Source organism: Dermacentor silvarum, chromosome 4, assembly GCF_013339745.2.
Source record: "Dermacentor silvarum isolate Dsil-2018 chromosome 4, BIME_Dsil_1.4, whole genome shotgun sequence".
NCBI classification, from domain to species: domain Eukaryota; kingdom Metazoa; phylum Arthropoda; class Arachnida; order Ixodida; family Ixodidae; genus Dermacentor; species Dermacentor silvarum.
Genome location: NC_051157.2, coordinates 9,280,772 through 9,307,202, shown reverse-complemented (window position 1 = coordinate 9,307,202; position 26,431 = coordinate 9,280,772). Strand labels below are relative to the sequence as shown.

General features: G+C 45.7%; 1 protein-coding gene across 1 annotated transcript in view; it reads right to left on the bottom strand.

Moving 5' to 3' along the window:
* The window catches only part of LOC119449410 (nuclear pore complex protein Nup98-Nup96-like), a 186,190-nt gene extending 160,465 nt beyond the window's left edge, over positions 1 to 25,725 (bottom strand). The window contains 9 exon segments of the mRNA XM_037712580.2: positions 4,968 to 5,143; positions 5,761 to 5,935; positions 7,981 to 8,046; positions 8,048 to 8,136; positions 13,321 to 13,351; positions 13,353 to 13,558; positions 19,441 to 19,599; positions 25,150 to 25,191; positions 25,354 to 25,725. Of these exon segments, the coding sequence (XP_037568508.1) occupies positions 4,968 to 5,143; positions 5,761 to 5,935; positions 7,981 to 8,046; positions 8,048 to 8,136; positions 13,321 to 13,351; positions 13,353 to 13,558; positions 19,441 to 19,599; positions 25,150 to 25,191; positions 25,354 to 25,402 (993 nt within the window). The 5' untranslated portion in view covers positions 25,403 to 25,725.
* Between the last annotated feature and the right edge of the window lie 706 nt (positions 25,726 to 26,431).

Sequence of the window (26,431 nt, the reverse complement as noted above, 5' to 3'; positions counted from 1 at the left end):
GTGTACTGGAGTGCATCGAAAAGGTTCCTCTCAACTGTCGGTCACCACTTTTCAGCGACAGCAGCGTAGTATCCATGAAGGTCTGCGACAGTCGTGCAGCCGTCATACGTCTCTCGCTCCGTGCGCAACAAGCCCTTTGATAAATATGCGATGCATGTGGTCTACGAGATACTGTTGACGTGGGGTAAAGTTCATATCGGCTAAACCGGCCGATGTATCAATGACTGCTTAGAACATGCCCTTTCAATATAGAATGGAGCATGGTCATATTGGCCGTTAAATTCGGAGTTTATCGGATAAATCCGAATTGTATAAATTTTTACTGGCGAGTGTTTATCAGATTTTTTTCGGATTTATCCGAAAACACGGAGCCCTAGTCATATGGGAGCTATGCCAGGACTGGCCGAAAACAACATAACAGCGGGGTTCTACTGTAGTTGTGCACCCAACTGAGCATGCATTGCCGTAAACTGTTATAATTGATATAACGAAATAATGGATATAACGAAATAATTATGGCTCCCCTTCAACTTCATCAAAACGAGGTTTTAGTGTAGCACTTAACTTCCCATCAGCTGCAATGCCGTGTCATGAGCGCACCTCGCGCGCTCCTTACGCTGGCTCCAAGGGTCTCCCCACGGTGGGCGGCGGTGATTTTGCCGCCCAGTTCTATGACCAGCAACCCACCTTTCGGGCTTCAAGTTTCCTGTACTCGGGGACAACTTTCTGTGCCTATGCAGTGGAAGCTACGAGCACGAGGGGCCGGCTTCCACAAGCACGCTGTTACGGGCAAGCATGGACGCTAGCGGGAAGTAGCAGCACACGCTCACGAGCCAGAAACAAAGGCCGGGAAGCTGGCGGTAAATGCAAACAATCGCGTTACTAGACCTTTAGATCAGGGTACTAGACCTCGGAAAGTGTGACCGTGTGGCATCCCTGAGAGCACGGAAGTCGCATTTCTTCACGCGCATAGCTGGTACGGCCACAGAGAGAAGCGCGAAAGAAAGAAGAGGCATGCACAGTAGAGATGGGTCGCTCAGGAGCGAGCCAGATTTTGTGAGCGGCTCTTTCTAAAGAGCGAGTGAGCCGTGATTCAGTAAAAATGAGCGGCGGTTCTTTTGGAGAAAGGGAGCCGGTTCTCTCTCGTTCAGTCAGAGCCGGGTCTTCTGCTGGGTGTGACTTCCACGGCATCTATTAGCAGTACGAGAAAGCAACTGACCTCCCGCCCTTCCTCGCAAGAGTCGCCTCCACCGGCTGCCTTTTGAACCGCTCTTCTTGAAGAACAAGTGAAGTCGTGGTTCAAGTGAGCAGCGGTTCTTTCGGAGAGAGGAAGCCCGTTCTCTCTCGTTCAGTGAGCCATGACGAACTGTTCCGCCTAAAGATGGGTCGCTCAGGAGCGAGTCGGATTTTTTGAGCCGCTCTTTTAGAGAGCGAGTGAGCCGTGGCTCAGTAAGTGAGTGGCGGTTCTTTCGGAGAGAGGAAGCCCGTTCTCTCTTGTTCAGTGAGCCATGACAAACCGTTCCCTCGTAGAGATGGGTCGGTCAGGAGCGAGCTAGATCTTTTGAGCCGCTCTTTTAAAGAGCGAGTGAGCCGTGGTTCAGTACGTGTGCAGCGTTTTTTTCTGAGAGGAAAAAAACGCTATTCTCAAACAACATGGTCATTAAAAGAAATTGAAAAATATCTCAATCATTTTGTAGAAAAAATAAAAAGTTAAAGAAATATGTGACTGTTGCTTTACACATAAAAGCTTTTGAAAATTTTCAGAATATACATGTTCAATACGAAGGATCTGTGCAATATTCCAGCAAATTTAATCTTTCTATGTAAAAACGTTAACCCTAGTGACTAGCCCCAGCATGGTGCCAAGGTCGACTCCCAATCGGCGTTATGCGCGAAACGACTCGCTGCACGGCTGCCAGCGAACGATCCCGATCGAAGGTTGTTAACCCCCTGCAGATAAGAACTGTGACCTTTGGAACGCACAGGATATTTTTATATCGACGAACGGCAGCTCTGAAACTGTTCAGTGAAGAAAGCGAGACTCCTTTCGGAAATATGACAAACCAAAGTTCTCTTTCGCATCACATGCTGCTTTGAGAGTCCAAAATCTCGCGTGCAGATGCATTAGAATCAGTAAAAATGCTACATTTTCGTGCATGAGCTGCGCAACGCCTTGCAAACTATGAGTGCTCATCACGCCGGCCACGTCCCTTCTCCACAGGCACTTTAAGAATCCGCGCGCAGTGGAAAAAGAAAACTGAAACCAACTACATAGTTTCTAAATAACCCAATAAATTGACACTACCAGTCGAACCCGGATATATCGAATCTGAAGAGCGTCACAAAAAAGTTCGATACAGTATAGACTACTACCTATATCAGGTCCTGCACTATAACGTAACCGCTTATAGTGCAGGACCCAATACAATACGGTCTTTTCAGACTCCCGTTAATTTTCCCATAGCACTCTATGTATACGCGTATCGCTTATAATGCAGTTGCGGGACACGAAATGCCGGTTACAGTGCGGCTGCCTGGAAGTTCGGCAGTCAACCGAGATGGCAAACGCTCCCCTCAAGCCACAAATACTCGAATCTAACGCGCACTTTTTTTTGTCTGGTAAAACCGGTCCAAAAAATGCGTGCAAGTTAGAATCGAGTGCGACCCTAAATCTGCGTTACCATATAGCCGTCGGCATTTCAAAATGGCCGCCTCGCACGTACGTCGAGCCTAGCTACTCTCGAGCCTAGCTACCGTAGCTTCCTCCATGTGCTGCAGTACACGTGCTTAGGCAATAGTCTACCGTCTGTCTTCACGTTCTCTGCGTCTGCTCTATCAGCATGAAGTACCGAGTTCATCATGATGCCGCATTTAAAAGGAAAGTGATCATGTGTGCGGAGACGGACGGAAATCGGGCCGCATCTTGGGCGTTCGGAGAATCCGAACTTGCGTTCAGGACTGGCGCAAACACTGAAGGTGAGGATTTTCGCCAGCAAAGCAATGCGGAACGGTTTCAGTGGACCGAAGCAGGACGTACAGTGTAGACCGCTTATAACGTAAGTCACCGGAGTTGCGAATATCCGCACTATAACCAAAGCAACAATTTTCAAGGCCCGCACATATGCAAAACATGTGCACCAAGCCGCCACGCGTATGCGACAGTCGAGGAATGTGGCTACAACGTTTGCATTCAATTTACAGTCGAATCTCGTTAATTCGAACCAAATCACGTGGTGGCGCCTCCGACCGATATTGCTCCGGCACCGCCATAGAGTAAAAGCTTAGGAGAGACCCCTCAATGTCACGCAAACAAAACAAAAAAACAAAGAAAGAAAAAAAAAACGCGGCGGAAATTTCACCCTCTCTCACATGGCAATGTCGCCGATTCTGCGTTGCGCCGGAACATGCGTGTACACGCCGACGTCTCAGCCACGCTACCGTAGCCACGCATAGAAAATGGCAGTGAACCCTTCTTTCTCCTATATGCTTCCTCTACTTTCTGGTCACGTGTTGACCTTGCACGGTGCAGGCTACAGCGCAGAGGGAAGCAGCGGCGCTGTCGCAGGCCGGTCAACTGAAACTGCCCAAGCCGGCAAACGTCCGCTTCCCGATAACGGCAGAAAACGAAACTTCGGGGAGCTAGCGCGAGGCCGGCTGGAGCAGTGGCGCCTGCACGGCGGTATGCGCCCACGGTGACCGTCGAAAGTGAGGGAGGAACGAGGTAGGGCGAGGGGAGCCGCCGAAGCGGCAGGAGTTGCCGAGGCGAAATCTGCTTCCCTGCCGCCCTCCTCTCTCACATTCCACGGTCTCCGCGTGCACCCTTCGCCGCGCTGTGCCGGCGCCGCCCGCTCACTGAAGTTTCGTTTACTGCCGTTATCGTGAAGCGATAATGTTGGCCGGCGTTGGCAGTTTCGTGGCCTTCGCTCGCTATGCGCGCCGTGATATTTCAGGACTCGCACTCAAGATTCTGGTTTCATCCTCACTGGCTGTTCGTTTGCACCACGTGCCCTTCTCCTCCACTTCGTCTCTCTTTCTTCCTCGAGCACTCCTTGGGGCGCCCGTTTGAGGGGGAGCGTTCGCCATCTCCGCTGACTTTCGTACTCCCAGGCTGCCGCACTGTAACCGGTATTTCGTTTCCCGCAACAGCACTATAAGCGATACGTGTATACATGGAGTGCTATGGGAAAATTAACGGGAGTCTGAAAAGACCGCACTATATCCGGTCCTGCACTATAAGCGGTTACATTATAAGTGGTCTATACTGTATTCTGCGATGATCCACTTGGGCAATACGATCCCCTTGACCCCATCTTGAAAGCAATCTGCGACGGGGAAAGTCCGCCGCGCGCCATGTTTTCGCTGCTTATAGGTCACATTGAAGTGAGAGGCATGATAGCACGAAGGTCAATTCGCTCACCACGCTTCGTCACTCGAGCGTTTTCACAGTTCGTTTCCACGGTCAACGAGCGAGATGAGTTCATGTTTGCTTGTGCGTGCGTGACACCGTGCTTCTTAATTTATTTAGTAAGCGAATACAGAACCTAGCACAGTGACAGCGACGGCAGAAATGCGCCTGGAGTGTCCATTATAGCAATAGTTGTTTTGGTAATAGTGCGGTATGTATCGCTTATAGTGCGGATATTCGCGACTCCGGCAACTTACATTATAAGTGGTCTGCACTGTATATAGGTAATTCGATATATAAAATAAAAATTGCATACAAAAGTTTTCAAGGGGATTTTACCACTGTTCGTTATACATAATAATTCGTTATATGTGAGCTAGATATATCTGGGTCCGACTGTAGCTGTTCCGAGAGCACACTGAAAGCAGCACAATAGGAATTTTAATCTGTAATCATCAACAGCAGGCTATCGATGGGAATAGGTGCAGACAGGGAAGTGTTGAACGTAGTGCTTCAGTTGGCCCACAACGCTACACAAATTTTTTACCAGCTCAGCAAGTACCTTTTGCTGTGGCTGACCAAACACAGAGGTTCCAGTGGTGCCAAATCCAGTGGTGGTTCCAAATGCTGACGTCGAAGCCGGGGTTGTCATGCCAAACCCAGTTGGCTTACCAAACACATTTTGACTCTGCGTTGTTGTCTGCCCGAAGAGTGAGCCGCCAGTGGGTGCAAAACCACCTTAAAAAGAGGAAAGCAGAAAATTACAGCAAGTATTTAGGTAATTAATGATCAATCACAATCCACGCAATCTACAGATGATGCCACAGTTACAGGTAGCACTACTCCAGTTAGGCATCAAAGCTTGCAGCCTTGTCTTTTGTACCTCCCTTCAACCATAAATTTGAAGGCTGACTTGTGTGTATATTCAACATTTTCTAATATTCGATCGAATATTATGCTTTATTAAATACAATCAACGACTGATTGTATTTGTAGTGTTACAATTGACAATTGATCAGTAGTGACACTACTGATTGAATTGTACATCTAACAATAAGTCCTCAAATTTAAACGAAATATGTTTTTGTGTAATAACAAAGCTAGAAAAGCTTTTTACGTGCTGTTTCAGCAGGAAATGAATCATTGTGATAGACAGAACGGTGCTAACCAGGCACGTCTTCAAGCCGTCCTGGCTCTCCGAGAAGGATGCCAATCCGAAGTCACAATATACCGGCATTTCCATGCAAACCACAGCGCAGCAGCACCAGATTTTCCTCAAGGTAAATAGTGAGAAACTCTATGGCCTTGCCCTATGGCATTCTGCAAGGGATGTGAAGCAATTGACAGAAACGTACCGGTAGCGGTAGTTCCAAACAGCGGCTTGTTCTGGGTGGCTCCAAAGTTGAAAGCCGACTGTTGAGTGGCTGGGGTGCTGAAGATAGAGCTTGCCTGGCTGGTCGCCCCGAACCCTACCATGCCCGCCTGGCCGCCACCTTTCCGGTTGGCTGCGTAGTCTTCTAGCCGAAGCTCCTGTGGTGAGCAAGCCCGCAAGAAGCATGGTTATTTGCTTCTTCTTTAGCAGTTTGTCAGCATTTATATTTTCATGATCACAGGCTTGCGCAGGGTTCTCCATTAGGGGGAGCCAAGTTTCACCACAGCGCCCCCTCCCCCTCTCCCTCCGACCCCCTCCCACTAAGGCTTTTACGGTCAGAACGCAGTGCAAAGACGAGGAACGGTTATAAAACATTTATTTCAATAATATTAAATTGCAACTTATACAAAATATTATTGAGCAGTAGCTTTTACTTTCATGTGTAACATCAGCAGAGGAAGGCAGTCCCCGCGCCGCTGAGGCATCAATGTCACAACGCGCTTCCGAAATAATTTCCATTCTCTGTAAACCACAGAAATATACGACACAACTGCCTTTTCATAACTGCAAAAAAGAACCTGAAAAGAGCGCGTTACAATATTTAGTTATTAATGAACACAAACACTATGATTCGCCAATTTTTCCTTCTGAGCATCCAATACACAGTTGAGATAGACTTCGTCCTAACATGTTACAGGTGGGAAGTATATTACCTGCCACCCGGTAAAGAGCACAGAATAGAAACTGGGGCTGTAAATAATTTTTTTAACAGGAGATGGCATACCTGCATTTTTTTTTATGTTCAACGGAGATTATATAAGCTAATGAAAAACTCCTATGGTGGAAAAAAATGCTTCCGACTAGCTTACAACAAACATGTAGCAGGTGGGAAATATGCTTTCCACCGCCCGTGAAAAGGTTAAAGCAGAAATCTGCGCGAGTTAGGTGCAAAATATCTGAGGACTGACTCACAACTGGTTGATAAAGCATCTGTGAGGATTACTTCCTCTGACCTCCGTCGTGAGGGGCCACCCAGAGGGTACTCTCCCCCACGACCATAAAGCAGGCGCAAGCGCTAGCCGACGGGAGACAGTAGGAAAGGTGGTGAACCGAAGAGGGTGGTGAACCGTTGAATCGTCCGCACCTGGCTGGTATTGAAAAAATAGAGGAGGTGCTGCCTTGAATAAGCCGGGTGCGAGCAAATATTTTATTGCAAACGATTTGTTCCGGTCGTCTTTCTTGTCCGTGTCAATTCAATGCAATGACCTTAATTACTTGAACGAACCAACTAGCCCAAAAATCTGTACTCCCGGTGGAAGTGCTTCATCTGCTGCTGATGCTAAACAAGCTTCCTGAACATAGGCTCAATGCCGCCGCCGAGAGGCCCCTGCTGTTCAAATGTTTTACCTCAATATATTGCTCATTCAAAACACCTGAACAGCTGCGCTCAAATTAATGTCGCTCGACTACATGGCAAAAACCAACAAAAACAATGTGCACGACAACTGCTGCACTGCGATGCCAGTGGAACCAACGGAAATGCAGGTGCATGCGGCAGGAGCTAGTCTATGTCGGTGGCGCTATCTCTTGGTGGAAACGACCAATAGGGAGAGGGAAAAGTGATGATCGCTTGAGCACTGTTCGACAGGCACAGAATTTATCAAGAAGGCTATGGACCGGCCTCTGCACTGGAAAGCCAACTTCTGGGGCAGTTTCACACTGTTTGAAGTTCGATGTATCGGTAGCGGCTACTATTTCTGTTCAATGTAACCATACCTTTGGCTATATGTTCTCATTGTAACTTTACAGTGTTCAGAAAATGTTCGATATAAGGGGTAATTCTATGTAAACGGGTTCTATATAGTCGGGTTCGACTGTATTTGTGAAAAGATTAATGAATTGAAATGGCTTTCAAAGTTTTGTCTTATATTTTGCTTAATCAAAAGGCACCAGGTCCGTAGTCCCTTCATGTGCTATCAAATGCGGGTCTTCTGGAGTTCGAGGTGCTTTGCTTGCCTTTCTTTCCCCATGCCCTCAATACTTCATTAAAATCAGGCAAAATCCACTTCACCGCTTCAAGGTTCCTCAACATTAGGCACTACTATTAGCTGGGGATTTGAAAGCATTCCATTAAATAAAAATTTCATAAAAGTGGGTTTCGTTAAGTCATGGTTTCACTGTCCCAAACAGATGACGACTCTACCTCTAAACTCTTGTTCTCATATTCCTTCATGCAGGTGATGCACTGATGAGATGTGCTGATGGTGCTTCGAGACGCCATTCTTCATCATTGTGTCAGTGCCTGTTGGTGGCTTGAACTTGATTGTGGTCCCTGTAGTAACAGAGCCCGTGCCAAATGCTGCAACAGAAAGCAGAAAGGAAGATGAGGTGAAAACCGAGAAAAAGACTATGATGATTTCAAGAAACAAATGAAGTAGCACGAGTATACCGTCCAAAAAATGTAAGAGGCTTCAACTCTCCTCGCCAACATGCAGAAACCAGTGGCAACAAGATTGACTGGGGAAGTGCAAGTGTACTAGCAGAGGAAAAGAAGTCTACACCACACCTGCATCTGGAGTCATTGCACATCCAGACCGTAACACACATGTTGAAATGACAGGACGCTTCCAACAATGTATGCTCACTGTTTGTGTCACATACTGAAGCATGTTTGTTTCACTCTTTTTATTATGAACAAGGCTTCCAAATCGAAGCCGACATGTCACTGAATTACACTACAGTAGATGTTCGATTCAATTAGATTCTGGTTAATTAGATCTCTTGGTTAATTTGATCCCGACCGAAGGTCCCGGCCACAGCCCATACATTTCTATGGAACCAAACTTTCCTTATTTCGATCCTATCCTGAAATTAGGCTTCGTCGCATCATTCGAATTTGGCTTGTCAAACTTGACCAGCCAAATTGAATAATTTAATAATTCGAATTTGACCCAATGGTAACCACAATGATGAAGCCGATGGCAGCAGTGTCCATCTCAGCGGCACTTAGGGTACAGGAAATGCGTGGAACATGCATCATCTCCCGTTGAAGACGCCCATTATTGGCCTGCCTCAGAGGATTTTGAAGTGAAAACGGTAGCTTACAATTAATCATTACATTATATACAATTTTAATGCCCGCCATTTTTCTTTTTCTCCCAAAAAATTTGTCAAAAAATTGCTTGGGCAGTGTAATCCGGTACAAAACTAGACTAACGAAACCGAAACCGCGTTCACAACAGCCTACCATCAGAGTCAGCCTTGCCAGCATCATCGCCATTGCAACAAGATGGCAGCCATGGATGGCGATAAAGTGAGTTGACACATAACGTGACGACAACGGGTCATTTCAGTCCAATTACGAAAGCGCATTCAAGCTATAAGTTACTTCACACTAGCAGCAACAAGTCGCATCACGTGTTCTTGGCGTTCAGAAAAATTGCATGCGTCGCAGGACAAATTAGCGAAGTCTAGGCCTGGGCCTGCGATTTTGTAGCGATGCCTTATGACTTATTTTAGAATAGTCTTATCATCCACCGCTCACGGCCGGCTGATCCCGTTGATAGCGCGAGTGGACCGTCGCTCTGACCACTGACAAAGCGCGATAAGCGCGAAAAGGCATTATTACTTTAATGTCATCGCTACAAAATACCAGCCCTGGGCAACCATCCAGTTTGCATCTGTTGTGGAGTCGTTTGATAAATGCTGAATATCAAATGCGCTATGGACCTTACGGAGGACAAGATGTTGTGGTTCTTTGTAGACAGCGTAAAGTGATGACGATGGACATTAACTAAATAAAGTTCTATTCTATGAAGGTAAACTTCGCTGACTCTGTTTTTAGTTTTGGAGGCATGCTACATTCTCCTTCCTAAAAATTGGGTCCACATTTGATTTCTACTGTGTTTAGGAGCTCTAATGTCATTTTTGGCATTATTTTTTCTACTTTAAGCCCATAAAATGTGGTGTCACATATTATTTGCGGGCATGTTAGAATCGGGGCAAATACTGCCGAATGAATCAGCAGTGTTTTCTTTTTTTCTTTGCCTCTTGTTTAATTCAACTTGCCGGATAATCTGACCAATTTGGTTAGTCCAGTCAGGGTCGAATTAACAGAATTCAACTGTACTATTTTAGTTGGTACTGCTTCAATTTGCATTTCTGGACAAGGAAGACCATGCTACAGCAGACATCAGCACAGCTAGTGCTTGTGGACAATGCAGGGCTGAAACAAATGTTAAATGTCATGCACTAATTGCCTGAATGGGCAATCGTTATGCGCATGCTCCGAAGAGAGCAACCGACGGCGCATGCGTCGAGGTATAGACGATTTTATATTCGATTCATGGGTGCCGCCATCTTGGGCTGTTACATAAACAATTGCTTAGTTTTATGAGAAGTTAAGTCACATAACATGGTCATGAAACGCTGAAGCATTTATGCAACTGTTTTCATTCTTGTGAATCGACTGTAGTACCTAAACTTCGTTGTTAAAGACAGAAAACAGAAGCGTTATCAACACAATATGGTGGCACCAAAACGCTTCCGTAAAATAGTTTATAGAGTGGACGGCATTTCGGCTGGCGCAGCGCGAGCGGCGTAGTGTAACTGGCCACAAGCGACGCTCGCCCACGCGCTGATAACATTGGACTATAAATGCGCCTTCAGGCGCGTTTATACAACGTCGACTATAAAACGAGTATAAGTGCGCCTTGGCACGTTTATAGGTCGACTTTTTGGCGCACGAGCGAACGTTGCTTGTGGCAACTCACACTACGCCGCTTGCACTGCACAAGCTGAAATGCTGTCCCCTCTATAATTCGACTGCGTGCCGTCAGCTGCTCTCTTCTGAGCATGCACAGAACGATCCCCAACATACACTCCGCTTTGAACGGACTGTGTGCGACCGTCGGCAAAGCGGCGTGGGCGTGTTTTAGAGCACATTGCTGCCGCTTGCCGCAGGAACAGGAGCCTAGAGCAAAGCTGTGCGGCCTGCGCGGCAACACCAGGGAGTGGGGGGTATTCTGTAAAAGTCCACCTAGTCAACTGTCCATCTCAGCTGTAGCCCATCGGCAACAGACGAAATTGACAGTCCACTAGGTGAACTCTTACAGAATACCCCCCAGCATCGCCAACAGGCTCCCGCGAACTAGCACTATCCCCATCCATGATGGCGCGGAGTTCGAATGATCGGTGGTGGTGAGGATTTCATTGTGAATTAGCAGGATGCGTTACATACTGCTTTCAATACACTGTTGGACGGATCATGGCAGCTACAGTCACCGACAGATAAATCGGACACCGATAATCCAGACATGATCAGTAATTCGGACAACTTCGCGACACAGCCATTGGCCCCGTAGACTTAATGTGTAAAGACGACTGATATTTCGGACAGCTGCCAGCTCTACATTGGATTATCCGGACTCCGTCTGTGACCGCCATTATCTCCTCTGGCAACCTTAATGGGACATGAAATATGGCCTCAGAGATACAAGACACCAAGCATAGCCTCAGAGATTACCTACACATCAAATAGTAATCCCTGAGGCCTTGTCTCAGTCGCTGCACACCTCACATTAAATTACAAATGCTGATCTTGGAGGCTTTGCCTGAATTGTGAGGTCGCATCAACATGGCGATCATCACATCCTATTCCAGCATCCCAGCTCATGGCTACGTCCAGCGTGTGAAAATCGGCGCTGTTGACATAATGCGTAGTGCTGATCGTAGCATGGCCCGCTCTCGCCATTCTGTTTGTTTAGTTGGCGTTCCAGACAGCGCTTTGCTGGCTTCAAGAAATCTTTCTCGTGAAGTTATTGACAGGCCGCATCACATGGCACCAACGGTCCCCTCGCAGTTTCACTCCGAATGACCCCGACTGCGCAACTGAAGCACCTGAACTGCCGCCTACCACAATGAGCTCAAATGTGGACATCATTGATGACCTGCTAGGCTGCGGTGTGCCGATTTCTGCCACCGTTACATTTGAAGACTTTGCAAGCGTTGACAGCACGGTGTTGTGTGCCGAACTGAACGATGACGAAATAATTGAGCAAGTTCTCCCACCGTCAGAGACTCTAACTCGGATGATGATGTGCCGGGCGCATCTGACTTGAGCCTTTGCAGTGCTTGCATCAGCGTACAGCGACAACAAAAAAACGGCAGAAATATAGGCGTACTTTGTTGCACGTAAGCGGAAGTGTGTGCAGCAACGAATCGACCACTTCTTCCTTGCACAGGGGCATTAAAACGTAAATAAGATTATCTTTTTATGGGCACATTCGTTTTTTCGGACATTCGATAGTTCGGACTTATTTACGTTCCCTCTGAAGTCCGAATTATCAGTTGTCAACTGTACTTCAAATTAACAAGCTTTTACTGTATATGCTGTCTAACCCGAAGGCAATTGCAAGAACGATGAATATCAAAATTAAAATAAATAAATAACAGATAAAGGGATTCAGGTGGTAGTCTTACAACCACAAAACATGATGCCTTGCTGTCGGCCACTTTCCAGACGCTGGTCACCAACAAATAGTTTTTCCAACTGGAGCATATGTCCACCTGCACAACAGCAAGACTAAAGGCCGGCACAATGGCACTATGCCGACCTCCCGGCCTGAGCATGCTGCCGATGGCGGCGCCATGGCTTAACGGTAAGTTTTTCATACAAAACAGTGGTCGGTAGAATTAACTGTTTTATTTTTATATTTCGCCACAAGCAATAACCACTGTGAAAGCAGCACAAACGAGAGCTGCGGTACTAGGCAAGTTCAACTTGGGGAGCCTGCGTCTGGTCACTGCTGCATCACATGCAAAACGGCTTGGCAAATACAGTGAAATCTCTATATAACGAACTTCAGGGGACTGCAGTAAATGGTTTGTTATTCTGAAAAGTTGTTATAGTGAAAGCCACAAACTTACGGCAGGCACTACACAAGTATTTCAGACAGAAAGAGCAATGGGACAAGCCGTGAAGTGCCAGGAAATGAATTTTGTGACAATGCCAGCGCTTATGTCGACAAACCCCCCACCAACAAGCTATCAACTGCAAAAACAACTGAAGAGGAGACTAATATGCTCTTTGTATTGATATTTCATGGAGATAATCCAGTGCATGCTATGCAGCAGCTGTGGTTGATGAGGTGCACACTCAGGAAAGAGGATTACTCGGCCCATTCACAGCCCATGGACAGATCATTTACAAAATACTTTTATCTGAAATATTTAAGCCCAAATTTACAGGGTGTGACCCTCACACAAGAATATATAGTATTTCGATGTAACAACAAAGCGGCAATTTTTTACAACTTTCTTATGTGGGTGTCAACTATGCTCATATCTCATTATGTTTCATAAAATACTATTATCGCACCCCTAGGCAAACTGCTTATATGACCATGTTTGACATAGTGTGGCCATGATCATAAGTGAGCCCCACCAGTTGTGGACAATATTACTTGCACAGGGCTTGCAGAAAGACTTCCAAGATAAAATCAAGCGATATTCATACAGATACAGTGAGAAATGTACATCTGACCTGTTGATCCAAAAAGAGAGCTTCCAGCCGCAGGCTGTCTGGCCAAACAGGCCTGTGCTCTGAGGCTGGCCGAAGAGGCTAGTGCCGGTGGCAGGAGTGGTGGTTGAGAAGGAGGTGCCAAACTGCGGACGGGGCTGCCCGAAGGAGGATGACGGGGTGCCAAAAATTCCCGTACTGGCAGCAGGCTGCTGGTTCATGGCTCCAAACATGGACGTGCTAGTTGCAGGTGCTCCAAAACCTGCATTGGCATTTCTCAGTCTCAGCAATCAGCAGTACTTTATCAATTAATTCCACATCTGGGTGAAGTTGCTGTGAAAAGTGCATGACAGATGGGTTACAAAAAGAACAAAACGAGTGCAGGTTTCGCACTGTTTTGATTTCGTTTTTTTTTTATTATTATTGTCATTTGTACCTTTCAGCAGTAATTGGTATTTTCAATATACAAGGCCTTTGTTTTTGCGAATAAACCAAGCTGGAAGTCTGCACTCCTTTTGCTCCCTATCCTTGTACTGTCGTGCAGTTCATGGCAATGAATCCCCCCAATCTGCCTTACCTTCAAGTTTACACACCACTGGGCGACTGTTTAGGTATGATCAGCCTAATGGTACTCTGCCCATAGGCACATGCTGCATTGCACAGGCAATGAGTAGAGCCTCTCCCACAAGTGTCAAGGCCACTACATGCCTGACATGACCATTACAGGGGTCCTGAGCCACTTTTTATTACCTCTCCCCTCCCCTCTCCTCTCCCCTTCCTATTCCACATAATAGGCCTTCGAGCCATCCCTCAATAAATACATTTCATCATTATCATCATCATTACTATGGGTGTGCGGATACTCAGAATCGAATAGCAAATGCTCAAATAATTTGATTCATGAATCAAACATCTAGTATTTTATTTTTCCAATAATTGGTATCCACAGTGAATTACTCGGCCGTGGTCGGCACCTTGAGGCATGCAGCGTTCCCATGGCGAGCGATATCTATCGGCAGAAGATTCTACCAGGTCGACCGGACTTATCTAAACTACTACGGTATGCGAACTGAGGGAACAACAAAAGCAGCGCCTGTGGAAAGCACGAAAGCATGTGTGAAAAATCCGGCCGATTAGCCACCAGAAGGCACGCTGATCGCATCAGATACGCAAGTTCAGCATTCACGCACGCAGATTCGCGGAGTTTGCAGCTTTTTAACCACATTTGAGTACACGGACGAACTTGGCACGCATGCTCACGGTAGTTGCCGGCTGGTCAATCGCTGACCCGAATGCGACTTCAACGGCCGTCAATCTAACCAATATGCGTGATCTCGCGACCGATCACAGATGAGCCACCTGTAGGATGATTAGAGACAAACTTTCCACGACGATTTGCGGCCCGCTATCACAATGGCCAAGCGCCAACTTGTCACGGCCACACTGTATAGCCCGTTAGGCCTAATTGGAGACACGTCGTCAAGGGGGCGGGGACTGAAGTTACGGTTTCATACCAAATCAATGCAGATCTATTCACAGCAGTTGCACGACCCTCAGAAAGCTGACAAACCATCTCGCCAACGAAAGCGAGTGCACAGGATGACCGTTGGTCACGGCCACCGTCTTTGCGAAACACTGTTCCATTCTTTGTTCCAAACACTGTTCGTAGGTGCACAACAGTCTTTTCATAGCTTCGAGCGGCCCACCACAAGACTAGCTTTGGATTTACATGGCGGGTTCGAAAATATCATGTGAGAGTACACTGACAGATGGATGCGTACAGGGAAAAAAAAGGGGGGTGGGGCGGTCGCACGAACTTGCCGTGAGCTTCCGATTTGAGAACTCTTTCCGTTGGTGCAGACCGCGGTCGACCCGTGCAGCACTAATGACCACGCAAGACGTGATGTCCATTCCCCGCTTCTGTCTGTCGCTCAGATTGGCCTTAAAGAGCTGATGATAACCCACAGAAACCACCTGCCATAAACATGGAAAGACCCTCCTGTTTTCTGGAAGAAAACTGGACAGCAAAGCTTTGAGCAATAGAAGATTGCCATTAAGCACAGAATAAACCAAAAGCCACAGTGATACATTACTTAGGACAATTTCACTATTTCTTCAGCTAGTTTCAGAGGGGTAAGAAAGCACAAAATTCTTTTTAACAGACAATCAATCAATCAAAAATATTTTCCAGACCTTCGTATACAAACTGAATTGTTATCAGTACTGGCACACTAATTTGGTGTTCCCTTTAATAATGTAAAGCATACTACACATCTCGATTCATAGGTACCCAAATTACTCAGTAGCTAGCAAAATTTTTGTTAACCCTTTCACTGCCTGGTTTTTTTTTTTTTTACTGCTCCTCACCCCCTGCCGGGTATTTTTTCATGTTGGTTCAGTGGAAATTTCATGCTAGTAATGCACCATGATACTCCACAGGACATGTAAAGATATTCATCAGCAGTTCTTGAATTTCTTCGTCCGTCAAAGCGCGGATGCACGTGGCGTGCTGACTCACCATGGTTACTGCGCTCTGCCGAGACGAAGCGACGTGGGTGAAAACACGTGCGCTCCATCTGTTGTCTAAAATTTAATTTACAAGTTCTATGTGTTTAGGTGACCTCTCCATAGATGGCGGGACATGAACGCAATTTTTTTTTCTTGGCACGAGTTGTCTCGGGAGTGGCAGGGAGTGTAAAAACCAACACGAGTATACTCGGGAGTAGCAGGGGGTGCTCGTGGGTGGTTTCACAAGTTATCTCGGTAGTGGCAGTTAAAGAGTTAAGTAATGTGATTAGCCTCCTGAGCATGTGCAGCATCGTGTTTTTTTGCACAAAAAATTTGGAAGCATAAATGATTGTGTTAAATTTTTTTATATGTGATGTTCGATTCAATATTAGTGTTTTTTTTTTTTCTCGATTCGATATTCACTTTGAAATCTACTATTAGGTGTTCGCGCATCCATGCCTTTTACAGAGAAAAGTCGAGAAACGCATTTGACATTAAAACATACTATTTCAGAAATAATTTGTCGCAAGAAGTATTCCAACGCATTCAACAGAAGCAAAGTTATTGAGAATCAAAGATTGCCTGTGGTCCCCTTCGTGGTGCTCCCAGTCCTTCTTCAATACCTTGCACTGCGAAGCCTACGACGAAGCGGGACATGCCCACAATGCTTTGCCTACTCAACATCAACACAGCGCACAGTTCAAATTTGATTTTGGATGTTCATGTAGATGCCCCTATTTCCGATTTTGGCACTTACAACGCGCAAACGCCAAATGCGGTTGTTTTCAGCGAGCTAAAGCGAGCGGGCTAGTCACGGCACCCTGCAGCGGCCGTGGTATCTACACTACATAGCGGATGCAGCTGCATGCAACTGTAGAGCATATATGCATAGCACTTGATATATGCTCAACAGGGCATGGAGTTCAAATTTTATTTTGGATGTTCACATAGACGCCACTACTATCGATTTTGGCACCTGCGACGCGCCAAACTCAGAGGCTATCCCTCAGCTTACGGTTGAGTTCATGGAGTCTCATATCTTTGCTGTGCTACAGTGTACTAGACAGCTATGTGCAGCTATTCTCGCATAGAGTGACATGGGTAGCACATTACCTTTCACATTTATCTCTACGACAATCGCACAATTTCTGAAAGCTGAACAGACTTCATTTTCATGTTCGCTCGTGCGACTACGTTGGCAGCACGCATATCGACTAAGCGATAGATGCAGCACTCCAGACTCGTGTTGAAAGGATTCCTAATGTAACGAGCTTTAACCATGATGGTGACACACCTCGAGGGTGTGCAACTCGGGAAGTAGACAACCTGTTCATCAGATGTTGGCGCTTGGTCCTTGATCCACGTCACCCACAGATACCAATCAGAGCACGCTGCTGCTGTCCTCAGCAAGCCACCGGAGCTCAGAAGAGAGCGCACTCATCGCAGCACTTCGCGGTATCTATGCTACGCTGCTGACGCAGCTACAGCGAAACCTCGTTACTAAAAACGACCTCATTAACGAACTTTTCAGAAATCCCCTGCTAAGTAAAAATATTTCAGTACTGCAAACTTCAGAATATCAAAATTTTCAGAATAAAGATTGTTGTTGAATTATTATTCTGAAATCTGGGAATTCTTAGACTTCCGTGCATCCTTCACGACAGCCGGACGAGCAAGCTAACAGACAAGGCGCACAAAGCAGACGCCGCGGTGTATGGGTTTAGAAAACCTGAGATGGCGCCGAAGGAGAAAAACGCAGGAGGGGAAATCAGTTTTTGCAAGCGCATGCTCCGCCCAGAAAAGTGTCGCCTAGCAACGAAGGCACGTCTTTTCTTTCTTTCACGCTTCTTTCTGTGGCCATACCAGCTATGCCACACAGTCGCACTTTTTGGATGGTGTCATTTACCCGTGCTTGCGCTTTGGAATAGTTTACGTGTCCGCCTCAAGTGAGACAGTTATGTTGTCCATGGCAAGGGATGTGAAAAAGAAGCATTACCCTTTGGAGACAACATAGAGCTTCCTTTTTTGTCAGTGGTATTCTCGACATCAGTGTCTCTTTTGTGCGCGCCGCTCCTATTATACAGTGCTTCAGTGGTGCGTGGCGGCGGAATCTATGGAAAATAGCAATGGTGCAGGCCGAGAGCCAACAGCGACGTTTTCGAGGATAGCTCATACGGAGGCAACTGATGAGTGGAATGCTTAATCTTGCGGCTTTCACTAAAACGACCTATCAGAATAACAAATAATTTGCTGCGGTTCCCTGAATCTTGTTATATTGAGATTTCATCGTACATGCAACTGTAGTGGCTAACTATGGAACAACAGGGCTGGAGTGCACACTCGCACTCACGTGCTCCAGTCTGGCTGTGCTATGTGGTGTGGACCAGCTTTGTCCTACACCAGGTTGACCCACAAATAGTAGCCACACCCAAATTGCGCATTTTGCACAACAGCTCTATACGAAGCGAAGTCTGCTAAGGCATCTAGCCAGGAGTGGACCGGAGTGAGCGCACACTGGCAAGCGTACGTGTGGTCTGACCTTAAGTTTCGCCTGGTTCGAGGCTAGTTGAGTGTTCAAAACTAATATAAATTAGTGAGACCCGACGGCTACAACATTGATAAGTAGTGTGGTCAAAGTGTCATTCCTACATGGGCGGGCGGGGCCGAGCATTAGTGGTATGATAGTTGTACTTCCAGAAGTACTTAATTCCTACAGAAGTTCGAAACGCCACTTTTCCATTACTTCAGCCTGTGTATTAAACTGCGTCAATCAATATACACAATACCAGTAGAAGGAAGCACACTGATTCAAACACCCTTCTTGACTGATGTCAGCTATTGGCCAATAGTAGCTGCGTATGGGAATCTGCTATATGACAAAATATAGCAGCCCTACAAACGGTGACCAGAAGGCTTCTGTTGAAAAGATAACGTTTGAGAAAGAGGTACTTTGCACTCCGCTTGCGAGCTCCATGCGCCATGCACGACTGCAAAATTTGGATGAGATGTTCATAGCCGGGTGTGCTATCTGCGGACTGCTTTTTCACCAAGCTCAAGGGGTGGTTCAGGACCCCCGAATTTCGGCGAACGACAAGTCCTCCTCAAAATGTAGATGATGGTAGACACTATCATCACTGCTTTTAGTGAATTAGAGTACCCACCATATTCATGTTCTAACCATGCTATTAAGGCACATCACATCAAAAATATTAGCCCTTACGGTAGTTCTTATTTTTTAAGGAGCGAAAAGATTTTAGCTCGCCCTAACCTGAAAATGGGGCCACTGGCATAGTGCACAGCATTCTACATTTCAGGGCATCTTTATCTATACAGCTCTCCAGTACATTTGCAAATTATTTTTCACATTTGCTTTTGTTTAGTCGTCTTGGAAATTTCACATAATGTTCAAAACTTTTACCCCCCCCCCCCCTTTCACAGAAACACAAACAATTAAACTACCAGTTGATTTATCACACTAAATATTGCAGCTAATATTTCTTCCAATAGAAATACTGATCTACCAAAAATCGGCCCCTTTGCTGCAGCACGGAAAGACTAAAGTTGCACTTTAAGAATGATGTGATCCTGTAATACTCGTGCAAACATAGACAACAGTAACATGCCAGACAGCCTTACCAAAGCCAGGTGTGGCTGATGCAGAAGGTTGGCCAAAAGTAGAGCCTGTGCTGCCAAACAGGCTCCCAGTCTGTTGAGTTGTGCTCCCAAAGAGGCCACCACCACTAGTGCTGGGCGCTGATGTGGCACCAAAGGCCGAGGTCCCAAAAGCACTGCCGGCTGTAAATAACAGTACAGTAAAGTGTCAGGAGGGACATCAGAATTTCTCCTCCTGGTTCTTTTCCATGCTTAAGATTATATTAATGTGGCTGCTAATTATGCAGTATGATAGGACCAATGTGAAAACCACATCAAAATCTCCCAGCATTTTGTTTGCAGGCCTCTTCTCCTGTTTCAGCTGCTCAAAAGTATGCCTGGAGATTTAGCAGCCTCAAAAAGAATCTTAACTGCCTTGCTTCACATGCAACAAAGCAACATTTTGCCAGTGCGTGTTACAGTATGCTATTGCGTACCTTCATAGAATTTCCATACATATTCCATGATGTCACATTGCTGTAGAGCACAGTTTGTACAAGTCAATTGCAATTTATTATTATACAGTCATGGATCCTGCACTGTATCTGTGATGAGCAATTGCACGACCAGTACTTCACAGAAGAGGCTAAATTACACATGTGCATGTGTATGCACAAGTGTGTACTTCCACTGCCTATCCATTTTTGCTTGAATATTATTATATGCCCCATTCAACTTGTTGTAATACCTTCAAGGGGGCCCTGAAATGCTTTTTATTGAAGTCGAGAAATGCATTTGAAGGTAAAATAGACTATTTCAGAAATACTTTGCAGAAAAAAGTACTTCAATGCGTTAAGCAGAAACGGAGTTATTGGCAATTCAAGATCGCCTGTGATCCCAGTCTTTCTTCAATGCCTTGCACTGCAAAGGCTACAGTGGAGCGGGGCATGCCCACAATGCTCCGCCTACTGAACATGGTGCACAGTTCAAATTTGAATTTTAGGGAGGTCGGAGCTAGTTAAGATGTTTCTCAGCTTTTTCTCCCAGCCTCCCTCAGCTTCACGATGAAAAATAAAGGGACTATTATTTTGAATGTTCAAGTAGACGCCATTATTTCCGATTTTAGCGCGTAAAACGTGCCAAACGTCAAATGTGACTGTCCTCAGCGGGTTACGGCACCCCGCGACGGCTGCTGTATCTACGTTATAGTAGATGCAGCTACATGGAACGGTAGTGCATATGCGCAGCGCTTGCTTTGTGCTCGACAGGGCATGGAGTGCGCGTTCACTCTCATGTGCTCCAGTCTGGCCGTAATATGTGGTCTGGATCGGCTTTGTCATGCACCAGCTTGACCAATGAATAAATGCCACATCCAAATTACACATTTTAAAGCGCTGTCAATAGCTCATTACAAAGTGATGTTTTTTGAGGCATCTAGCCAGAAGCAGCCAGGAATGAGCGGGCGCTGGCAAGCATACCTGTGGTCCGACCTTAAGTTTCACCTGGTTCGAGGCTAGTTGAGTGTTCAAAACTAATCAAAATTAGCGAGACCCAATGGCTGTGACACCGATAAGCAGTGCGGCCACACTCTAATTCTTATGCGGGCAGCTGCACCAGAGTGTTAGCAGGCGATAGTTGGCTTCTGCCGGAAGTACAGAATTCTTATTGAACTTCGAAACCCAGATTTCCGCTTACTTCAGCGTAGCCTGTTTATTAAACTGTGTCAATAAATATACACAGTAACTGTTGGAAGAAGCACACTGATCCAAACACCCTTCTTTTTTGATGTCAGCTATCACCAATAGCAGCCATCTATGGGAATCTTGCATGTGACGACATATACAAGCTGCCGGCATTTTCGGGACCAGTGAGGAAGGCCTTGTTTGAAAAGAGTGTTTACTTTGCGCTCCACTTGTGAGCTCCCCATGCTGCACACGACTGCAAAATTTGGCTGAGATGTTCACAGCAGTGTGTGCTATCTGCTGGCTATGTTTTTTTCACCAAGCCTGAGGGGTGGTTCAGGATCCCTTAACATAGAGTTGCCTACAATAATTACGCGAGCGAACTCTGGCACTACAATCATTCAGCCACCATGGTAATTATGGGTATTACATAGATTTGTTTAATCTTCGAGCTTGTAGATTCAGTCGTTCCTGTGGCTTTGTTTATTACACTTTGTTGCGGCCTTCATTGTTCTAAATTTCAGAGCAATAGATACTTTTCTGGTTGCAGAAGACTCTGCGAACATGCACAATCGCTAACGGCGACGATTCAGCCTGTCTAGGTGGCCAAATCGTAATGCACCTAGCATCTCAACACGCTGGCTTACCCATGAGAGATTTATAAGGGTGTTCTATGCTGCTTGTCAATGCATGCGTCTGGGCCATAATGGTTTCAATATTGGGCTTCTGTGCTAGAGGTCCTGTGTGCGAATCCTGCAGTTGCAGAATTTTAATAATGTTTATTTATTTATTTATTTATTTATTTATTTATTTATTTATTTATTTATTCATTTATTACACAGTACTTTGCTGAACTCACGCATCTGTTTGAAGCCAGAAGGACGAAGCTTAGGCAAATCCATGTACTTCCCATAATTGTCATGCTGGCTGACCCACCTTGCTTCGAGCTCCTGTAGACACTAGCGCCACAGTTCCCTCTAGTAATTTATTGTACATGGAACTTTATGCCCTATAAATGCTTAGGATTAAAGTGAAAATCGAAGCTGAGAATAAAAGCAAGAGAAAACAACGACGAAATGCAAATTAACAAGTGCTGTAGCCAGAACAAAAATTGTCAATAGCTAATTTAAAAACAAGCTCGGATTATTTATTGTAGCTGTTAAAGAATGCAGGTGGTTGGATACAGATGCTCTTTTTTTTTTTTTTTTGCAACACTGTTTCGTTGCACTGAAACTGAGATAAACTATTTTTTAATGTGAACATGTGCATTTGTCTGATCAAGTGAATGTGCAAGGCAAGTGTGGCCATAACCCTGTGATGAACATAACTAGTACCAGCCCTGGCATGTAGTTTGCTTCGAGGTCAGAAGCTACCTGATCTGCCACCAACTGAAATTTGCTCGGTCACTACAGCAGTCGCTTGACACAGTTGTCCGTACTTGTCACTGTCAACGGTGGACTTGTTTTCAACCACCAGAGACATATACCTATGCTGAGTAGCCACTGCTGTAACCATACCAATTTGCTCGACCCAGTTACTGGAATAGCTATACACCACAGGACCCATGTGATAATGGCATTGACGGTAAGAGAATGAACTGAGCTTGACTACACGCATGTGGAAAGTTTAGTTATAAACTGGAGAGTATAATGCAGAGAGGTCTAAATATAGCTGCACATTGCTATGTCTAAAATTAGTGACCCTTCACCATTATAATGGGTCTTCAGTGGTCAGGGATCAAACCTACAGTTCACTGAGCGCAGAGGTTTGTAAAAACAGCTAAGCAGACTGAGTTGGGAGCACTTAGTGAAGCTAGTATGGACTGCCCCCGACAGCATAAATTTTTGCCTTATGCAGGATCTTGCGGTCCCTGAAGTCCACATGATCAGTCAAAGCTGAACATTAAAAACTACCAAGCACCATACCTTTAAATCAACTAACAAAAAGCAGTTGGTCACTGAAAAATAAAATCTATATGCTTAAGTAGGGCTAGTTGCTGGCTTAGTTGATCTTGCATGATTGTGCAGGTGACAAGAGTTCGTCCTTTCTTAGGATAATTCTGAATCCATTGTGGTATCTATATTTGCTATTACACTAGAAGTGCAACTGCAACATGATGCTGCATAATGTAATGGTACAAGAATGGCAATGGCTAAAAAATAAATTAAGGAAGACTTGTGGCCAGACAAATGGTCTCTAAGAACGTACACATGGAGCAGCCAGACACAAGCACAGCATTCACATCCCTTATTCTGTCACCCTACTTTGCACACTACACAGTACTGCATGCTACGCAGCACTGGGCATAGAGCACTGCACATGAAAAAGCACTCACAGTGATCCTTATCCAGAACAGACAAAATTCTTACAGAAAAAAACGCAGTACTTTGCGCACGCCAAAATAGTGAGTACGATTATGGAAACTGCACAAGTACAGCTTGGAAACAGAAACTTGCAGTATTGCAAGGCACAGGTCAAGAGAATATAAAGCAATGGAACCCTCCATGGGAGGGTCGAAAGCCACATTTTCACGGGCAACACTTATCCCCGTATTTTCAAACAATCCTTAACTCGAAGTTCTTCCTCCTCTCCACCAAGTTGAGCACAGCACTGCTCTCGACTGATGAAGACGGTATACTGCTCAAGAATTACCGTGGATGATCATCAAGCACAGTGACCACTTAAGTCGAGGGGTTGCACTGCTATCTACTTTTAGGACTCGAAGTGAAGTGTTGAGTGGAGGAATGTTCTACAATACAGGGGTTAGTGCAATCATTTTTTGAAAACACATTTTCAATGGGCTCGCACTACCAGCGTGAAGTCATGGCTCAATGCACATAGGCCTCCAGATAGCTCCTGCACAAACAAAGCACCGATGTAAAATTTATCTGACCTCTGCTGCCTTAGGTTATAACATACTTTATCAAAAAACCCAATTCTATACAAGCCTGCCCAAACATTTTGAAGCCATTGCGCAAGTGACAACAATTAAACTGACAACAGTATTTATGTTTTATTTTTTTGTTTTGGGGGGGGGGGGGGGGTGATTCGACTCAAGGCATATCGGGAATAAAAGAATATCAAATAAAAGCTCGTAACTCTGCATCGTGCAGGAACTGCAGCAATGTCTCTGCAATGTTCTTGTCCATCACCTAACGAGTGTAGTTTTCAGGTATCTTTGGCTTCAGTTTAGTCTTTTTTGAGATATTAAGTCTGATCACCCATGTTACAGAGCGCAGCCAAGGAGGTGTCAAGCATCTGACATTTTCACAGGAGCCGCACACTTGGGACACATTCCTCGGTCAACTTTTGTCGATCCCCAAGCCCAGGTAACAGATGGTTAGTAGAGCATCGCACGCAAAATGTGAAAGATGTGAGTTTGGCTACCACCGGCAGCAAGTTGTTTTTTCATCCACTTTCATTTCCATTGACTTCATTTCTACATTTCAATTAAAAGGAAGAAGTAATTTCCCCTATGCTTTCCTTGGCTTTATGTGGTTGTGACTAACGAAAACTGGGCGCCTCGGTTCCCCTTCTTATCGTTTACAACAGTTCAGTTTGACAGTCATTCTGCCGTCAAATTACATAGCATCAATGAGAGCTGTCTCTCTCACCCTGTGCAGTACTAAAGGCACACCAAAGGTTCCAGGCAGTGGCGTATCCAGGAGGTGGCACAATGGCCATTTGCCCCTCCACCCCCCCCCCCCCCCCCACCCCCCACGAAATTTCTGTGGTAGTATGCAGCCTTCCCCCTCCCATCACACCCCCATTCTGAAAAAGAACTCTGGGTAGGCCATTCGTTCTAGGTAAACCTCACTGCGCTGTAGGTTCAAGATGGCCCACCGGGAAGCAACTAGCGCAAATGTGTACCTTCGCTCATGCGCGCAACGGCTTCGAAAATTTAGGCAACGAATGTAGCTCATTAAGAAGGCCCAATAGTCGCAATACATAGGCAGAAGCTAGCAGTCGGCAGCTCAATTCGTCGGTTAGAAAAAGATGCAACGTGAAAAAAAAAAAAAAAATGTACGCAGGGCTTAAGTTAAAGCGCAGAAACACGGGCTTGACAACATACTTTGCCCAAATGGCGTTGGCTGTGTAGACCCAAAGGTACTCCCTGTAAAGAGAAGAAGGAAGCCACACAAGAACATTTGCACACAGAAACAGTTCTTGTGCGATTAAATGATTGCATCACGACGCACCGATTCAAGGATAGAAAAGTATACAAGAAAGAAGAGTGCAGTGCAAAGATGTGCGGAATCAAGGCAATGACACTTACCCGTCCCGAATCCTGTGGTAGTCCCGAACGGATTCTGGTTCCCAAACATTGTCGCTTTGGGAGGCTGTTGGCTTTATATGTATGGTCCAGAATTAAATGTTTTGTTTAGCTCGATCGTGAGCTCTACTGCACATGTGCACAACAGTATGTCCCCATGGATGTCACGGCTAAGCAGCTACCCAATACGGGTACACAATGTGAAACAACAACTAAGTAAAATAAGCTATAAAGTGCGTTATTCCGCGAGTGCATCAATTTCAAGCATTCAAGTAACCGCAACACAGTGCACGGTGACACAAAAACAATTTAGAATCGCCCGATATCACAAGTTCAACAGTCGCAGCAAATTCTCTGAAACCGCGCGCATGCGCAGTGCGAGTGTTGCCAAGCGAGATGCAACACTATGCCAAATTTGTCGCAGTGTTTGTGGCTGCATGTGATGGTAGTTTGTGAACTCAGTCAATTGCAACGTAGCGTACGTGATTCTGACACCTTCAGTATGCAAAAAATAAACAGTCAGTAAACCTAGAGAATACTAGTACAAATGCTTTCTTTTTTTCTTTTTTTGCCTACAGTCGTGTAGTCTCGTGTGGACGAGTGTAGTGCCGGGCAGACGTTATGACGTCAGGTGCTGCACTTGGCTTGCTGGGCTGTAGCCAATCAGAGCAGACTGCGCGTCGTCTTCTGCATCAGCAGACGAAAAGCACCGCACTTACTGCCTGAAACTATGCCAATGTGCGAGTTTCCTTTCACCAAAAAAATCTAGAAAAACTGTAGCGAAATACATCGCGAATGCGCAGTGCACTAAGACAACCTGTCAATGCGTATAATACAGCGCGGAGTATGAAACAGCCCGCACCGTCGGTGAGTAAGATATTTTTTATCTTCTTGGAAGATTAGCCTTACTTTACTAAAGATTTACCTTACTAAAGATTAGCTCACTTTCCTCTGTGAAGCATGGTCAACGCCAGCACTTCGCTATTGTCCGTGAAGCGAATATTCACTATCGTCGCTGTATCAGCGCCGACAGTCACAGACAAAAAGGGCGCAACGCGTTTTCAACGCCAGCCTGCTTGTT